Genomic DNA, 7,500 nt, shown 5'->3' with positions numbered 1-7,500 from the left:
TGGAACTAAACTCGTTTTGAAAACTGTAGTTGCGAGAGCAGTCGGAAAAGTCGCAAGTGAGCAAATCGCTACAATGACAACATTGAGGATGTTTTTATCAACTATCTCCTCTCTGTTTGAAGCCAGGTTCTATGTGAAAGCTGCGCATGTTAGCGACAATGGCTAAATATCGAATTTGGTGGAGTTCCTTTTCATTTAGGTTGGAAAGTGTTTTTAAAAATAAATAAATAACTGTCACGGACGTGCGCATGGTACTTTTGTTGAATTGTGGGTAGGATTATGAGAAGTCCTTTTGTAGTATTTCTCTGGACCCAAAAAGTTTGCGAAACCCTCAACGTCGTTCCCTATAAATGGTCGCTTCCTATTCCCTTTGACCTGTAGAGGGAGACACCGACACAAGTGCACTTCCTTTGTCACCTGTAGCTTAACATGAAAGAGTTGCACCAGTTGTTGGCACACAAGGCGACGTGGACGACAGAGCAGCCCAGCTGACTTGCGCTTCAATGAGTTGCGCTGAACTTTCTTGCGTGTGTTGATATGACTTGATCCCCTTCTATCTGCTTTTTTGTCTCACGCTCTTCATTGATTCTGTCTTCTGTCCTTGCACATTTCTCGCCCTTGTCTTTAGCTCAACACGCACACACGCACACACACACACACACACACGCACACACACACAAGACTCACATGTGCATGAGCAAACACACACAGCTCACAGCTCACAGTCCACAAATTCGCACATACACTCACACACTCATTTACACACACAGGCACACACCTCCCCCACTCTGGCCCACATGCGCATGCACACACACACACACACACGCACTAACTCAGTGACACACACATACACACATACGCAGGCACATACCCTCCCTTTCAGGCTTACAGGCACGCAAACACGCGTGCGCACACACGCACACAAATATCCTCTCTCTCTCTCTCTCTCTCTCTCTCTCTCTCTCTCTCTCTCTCTCTCTCTCGCCAAGCCTGCATGCACGCACACACACCCTCCCCCTTCACTAAAGCTCACAAACACACACACACACACACACACACGCACATGCCCTCTCCCTCTCTCTCTCTCTCTCTCAAATAACCAAACCCACAGTCTCATGTTCCATCTCTGACACACACACACACACACACACACACACACACACACACACACCCCTTTTCCTCACAAACACACAATGGCGAGCATATACACTTTCTGAGATGCACAAATAGCTGCTGTGATAAATTGTGTGGTCATGTTCATTAATGCACATTATTCATTCTCCTCTCCCACACACAAACTCATACGACACGGACATGCACGCACATATATAGAGAGTCACTCACACGCAACCTATTCATACATGCTTGCTACACATATGTCCAGATTAAACAAACAGACACAAACTCACTCTGCAAGGTTCATGTACACTTTGCTCAAACACACGCACACACACACGCACACACACATATCGTCAATAATAAAACAGCAAAACACATACACGGACACACACACACTCAAAACCACCGTCATTCTTACATATACCACACCACCCACACACAAGTGTTCACAAACACACGATTTTTGCTTGGAGCATGGTTACACATACACACACACACACACACAAACAGTGTCCTTCCCTCTTTCATAAACAAAGTAGGAGCATAAACATTCTCCTTCCCTCCATATGACAAACACACACACAAACACACACACACACTGTCCTTATCGAGGAGACACACAAACCTTCTGCCCCACTCACCCCTCACTCACACACACGCACGCACGCACACACACACACACACACACACACACACACACACACACACACACACACACACACACACACACCTAGCTTTCTTCCTGACTGCAGAACAAACACATGCACACACACAAGCGGAACAAATACACATTAACAGAGAAAATATACACACACAAACACACACACAGCATATGCACTAGCTACCAAGCCCTCTTTTTCACTTTCCGAGACACAAACACACACACACAAGCTCACACTCCCCTTCAAAAGCTTACACGCACACAAGACACACATGCACCCGGGCGGGCATGCGCATGCGCATGCACATGCACATGCACATGCACACACACACACACACACACACACACACACACACACACAAACACTCTCTCACTCTCACACATGCACTGCGTCACACACCCTCCCTTCTCTTTTCCTCTTAAACACATACACACACTGTACACTGGCTGCAACACAAACCCTCCATCTTCTCTTGAAGACACACACAAGCGCGCACATGCGCACATACACATGCTCTGCTTTTGTGTGTGCATCACAAAAACATACTCTCCACCATAAGTTGAAGCCAAGTGCACACTCCTCAGCACTTTTACGTTGCTTGATGCTGAATGAACACACACGTAACAGGTACACATGAGACAGAAATCATACAACTGATTATTGTCCCTTCTGATTATACCACAAACAGTGCCTTAAAGTCACACACATACACCTCTCAGTTACTCTCACTCTTTCACTCAACACACACACACACACACACACCCTCCCCCACTTTTCTAACACACATGTACGTGCAAACACACTCCTCCCTCCCCTTCCTTGTGCCTCTAACACACTTCCCCTCTATCTCGCTTACCCTCTCTCTCTCAAACACACACACACGCACACAGTATTATGCACAAACACACACTATATATTCTCCCTCTCACACACATGCACACACACGTCCTTCACATCACATGTCTCACCTATAGCGCCCCCCCCCCACACACACGCAGTCATTTGCAAACATGAAATTACACTCGCTAAACACACACACACACGCACACACACAATCCTAGCTCTTTGTCACACACTCCTTGCACACTGCTTCCCCCCACCTCCCTCCCCCTCTTGCTCTCTCACTTAGACACACACACACACACACACACACACTCACACACACACACGCATACACATACTCGTGTCTGTCTCTGTCACGCACACACTCACTCCCCCTCCCATCCCTTGCACACTCCCTCCTCCTTCCTCTGCTCTCGCACACACATCTATGCAGCAACACACACACACACACACACACACACACACACACACACGCAGACACACTGCCCTCCCCTCCTCCTTCTCTCCCTCCCTCCCTCTCTCTGTCTCTCTCTCTCTCTCTCTCTCTCTCTCTCTCTCACACTCACACACACATACAAAACACACGTTTCCATTACTTGAGAGGACATCACATTGACTTGCATTTGTTTCTTGGCAAGCAGTCATTTCTGACTTGACCTTTGACCTTGCCCACCCTTAACACATTTTCTACACTTTCAGATATCTTCATTGCCGTTGTCATGGCAACTTGCTCCTGAACCCCAAAAGGCAGATGAGGCCCCATAAGATGTGATGTGTAAACAGATTAATGTCCCCATAACATTGTGATAACCACACACTCTTGTGCTTTTACACATACACACACACACACACACACTCGCGCACACACAGGCACAGCCACGCACGCACGCACAGAGCTGCTCCTTTCTCTCTCACGCTTTCCCCCTCCCTTCTGTGTGTGTCCTCTCCGACTCACACACAAGCACATTACACACACACACACACACAAACACACACCCACAAATGTGAGCACGCACTTCCGCACGCACGCTAACACGCGCACACACACACACAATTAGGCACGCACACACACGCTCACACAAACAGTAACAACAAGCATTTCTCTAACTTTTGCTTTTATAAAGGTTACTTCCACAATGTTTATTGACACAGGACGTAAAACACTGCCATAATCCGACTTTAAACTGGTAAAAGTAACACACATTAAGAGGCACATGTTACCTGTTTTGGGAGGACTCTTTGCGTGTTAAGTTCACTGTCTAGTCACGCACGCGCGAACGAGCGCTTCCGCGCTAATGTAAGTCGTTAGAAAGGAACATGACACAAAAAAAGCGACTTTCTCATTTATTACGTGCGACCACAACAAGTCATACATGTTTACAACTTGTTGTCATAAAGGGGACAGTTTCCCTCGTACACGCGCATTACACACCCACACCGCGTCTCGCTGTCATTGGAGAACTGTCTGAAATGATTGGACCCTTGTTTTGGCCCGAACGAGGACGGTTAAACAGCCGACTTACCCCCGCAGCGGTGCTGCCGTTTTGACGCCGTCTCCGTCTCTGTTATGAGCGTGTGTCTCCCTGTACTCGTGTGGCGACCGCTCAGTCTCCGCCATGTCCGCCGCTCAGCCTCTCTCGCCAGAGTCGCCGCTCTTCAGCCGCTCAACGAGCTCTCACCAAGGTTATTACAGACGATTCCACTCCGGCAGAGCGTTGGGGGTGCCTCAAGGCCGATGACCAGGGCAAAGAGTATTCGTTTAACGATAGTCACACTGTTCAATCTGCCATAACCCAGCTAGTGAATTTTTATATAAAACTACCACTTAAAACAGCACTTTACTGAAGCAAAGAAAGAAGTCGTATATTGCATACGAGGGTCCTCGTCATCCCCCATGACGGAATGGACGCGTCCACAAAGCTGCCGAGGGGAGGGGAGAGCGCACAGCATCTTCGTCGAGTGATTCGCCAGTATACTTTTCAATGAATCGTCACAATAAAATGATGCAAACAGATAAACAGTCCACCTACAAGTGTAAAAGCAAAGAGCAACACGTATTTCCTTGTTTTTTTGTCTAGATTATAACATAGAACGTTCGTTTAATCAACATATGATTTGGGTCTAAATAGTCATTAATGCTTGAAATACCTCTTCAATGTTTCTTCAAATCCATTTACACTCCAGTTTGGATCGATTCAAATGATTGGGGTTGAACATGAAGTTAAAATATCGCTGTCTGTTCGAGGCACATAATAATATTGTATTATACTGTATTTGGTTATGTTCATGTGGACGTGCTATACAGTATTCTTTGTAAATTATGATTGTTGTCGTTGTTGTCATTATAAGTCACTGATGGTCTAGTGCAGTGGTTCTTAACCTTGTTTGACGTACCGAACCCAACCAATTCATATGCACATTCACCGTGCCCTTCAGTAGCGAAAAATAAAAATGTTTTTTTTTACAAATTCAAGACATTCAAGAAACACATTTATTAAAAACAAATACAAGTAAATAAAATTACATGGCATAAGTATAGGTTTTTTTAAATTGTGTGACGTACTATCACGGCAGTCACATGATGACTACTCGGCAAACTACATTTCCCGCAGTCCAATCAGTGATTGGACAAGCAATGTGATCATCTGCAGCCAGCGATGGCCAAACAGGTGTCATAAATAGTTGACATCTTGAGTCAGCTGTGTCTTAACCTCCATGGCAGAGGCTCAGTCGAACCCCTGAAACCGATTCACCGAACCCCGGTTAAGAACCACTAGATTCTACTGGTCCATTAGCCTCACTTTGCTGCAGGTAGTGGGGGTCAGTTCCCATTTCGTGACGGTGTGAATGTGAGAGTAAATGGATATTTGTCACAATACTGTGTACAGTATATGTAAGGAAGTTTGGGATCAATTCACTTTTGCTATAGACTGAAAACATTTGGGTTTGATATCAGATGGTGAATATTCAAGATGAATATGTGACAAGATATCAACAGTTCAGTTTGTAGGCCTCAGTGGGCGAAACTACGAAAGCAAACACCAAACCCCCACCCCTGCGGGGAATTACCTTCAGAAGTGGAATATGCACCGGCAATAACCTTTCGAACCGTAAAATTGTACAAATATTTTGCCACTATACTTGAGTAAAAATTGGATGCACCTGTACTTTACTTCATTATTTCTTGTCAAGTCAAGTACAACTTTATTGTCAAATGTGCTGTATGTGCAACACATTTGCAACATACAGCACAGATGAAATTTCTTCCCTCTTAAACAGAAAACAGACAACAAGAGGAGCCGCTGCGGGTGCCCGCGCCGCTATCAAAAGAACACTTAACATAAAATGACAAAATAATACAACAAAACACATAAAACAGACAGGCGTGCCATCTGAACCACTTTTCCTCCATTCACTTTGTTGTTTGAAGCAGTAATAGACGAAAGAGGAGTGAATCAAAAGTGTCCATTTAACCAGTGGATCAAAGACGGCATGCTGAAATGTGCACACGTCTGCTACAAGCTAAGCTTGAAACCAACAAGAAGCTGTAGCATCCATTAATGAAATAGAGATTGACTCTCTTCTCCTGTCCCATGTAAATCCGCTTCAATTCCAAGCCGCGACTCCCAGTTCCACATACGCATCGGTGCTCTGCGCTGACGCTCCTTTTCTTCTGATCGTCGGCTCCTCAAGCCATGCATCCATCTAGCCGCAGACTGTCCATCAGCACCGACCTTTTCGCTGAACAAAGCGGGACTGTGAAAATGCTGCCTATTTCAGGCGCAAGACACAAGCACCCCAGAGCTGTCCAGCAACGACAGTGAAATGGCGCCGACATTCCTCATTGTAACTTTCACTTTAACTCCACTCCAATTCCGAAATAAAATATTCTTTTACGCCAATACATTCGCCCAAACCATTTTATACTCATTACTATAAAATACAATCAGAGGAAATTGTTAGTTGCCATCAAGCCTGAACCTTGAAGCACAAAGCGAAATAATAGTCCTGCCTGTACTGATGTAATACTGTATAGGGATACCAGTGGGGGGTCATGAAAATGAGATGCAGGTAATCAGGAAGTCACACCGGTGGTGTGTGTGTAGGGGGCGGGGGGGTAGTTGGGTGGATATGTATGTGTGTGTGTGTGTGTGTGTGTGTGTGTGTCTGCCACTCCTTCCGGCTTGAGGCTAACAGAAGGCAGTGTCACATGACAGCAAGGTTAACATCGCGGATAGCCAATACAGAGTGATGTTTAGTAGTTAAAGATCTTAACTATTAAACATCACTGAAGTGAGATGAATAACTTAAAATACAATTTCAATTATGAGAACAAATTGTAACTGCTCACTGAAGGGGTTCACAAAGGGCCGCGAATTATCAGGGTGGACGGCGGGCCTCGAGCACCCACTACACAAGGTAATCAAAACCACAGCCAGTTCAACCACTTGGAATGCCCCATGTATTAAATTAAAAAATTGTGTGCTGTGTAACATGTCAAATTGGTAGATCATGGAAGACAGCTCAGCTAATGAAAGAAATATTTTGAGAGCTGTAAATAAAAACATGAAAACAACTTGGGCCTACTTCACACTGAGTGACACGGCTGAAACCGACTGAACTGGCATGTAGCGCATGAGGTTCAGCGACAAGTTTTGCTGGAATTCAAAATTTGAATGGCGTCACAAACATCCATTCGTTCATTTTTTACGATAATACTCAACTATACCTGCATTTTCAATGACATATGCTCCCGTGGCTGGAAAGCAAAGTGTGGAGAGTCTGTTAGTGAAATACTGTAACACAAATGCAGTCAGTGAGTGGCGATTGATTATTGCCAACAGCCTCTAAAAATATCCTCACTCTCTTCATGGTT

General features: G+C 45.2%; 1 protein-coding gene across 1 annotated transcript in view; it reads right to left on the bottom strand.

The window, feature by feature from the left end:
* Positions 1–4,290, bottom strand: part of LOC147200279 (uncharacterized) — an 18,082-nt gene extending 13,792 nt beyond the window's left edge. Inside the window, exon 1 of the mRNA XM_086119935.1 lies at positions 4,148–4,290. Coding sequence (XP_085976061.1) covers positions 4,148–4,242 — 95 coding nt within the window. The 5' untranslated portion in view covers positions 4,243–4,290. The remainder of the gene's footprint in view (positions 1–4,147) is intronic.
* Positions 4,291–7,500: the final 3,210 nt, after the last annotated feature.

This window comes from Hippocampus guttulatus, chromosome 9 (assembly GCF_054856545.1).
Source record: "Hippocampus guttulatus isolate MCC_2025c chromosome 9, RoL_Hgut_1.0, whole genome shotgun sequence".
NCBI classification, from domain to species: Eukaryota; Metazoa; Chordata; class Actinopteri; order Syngnathiformes; family Syngnathidae; genus Hippocampus; species Hippocampus guttulatus.
This window is presented reverse-complemented; position numbering and strand designations above follow the sequence as displayed.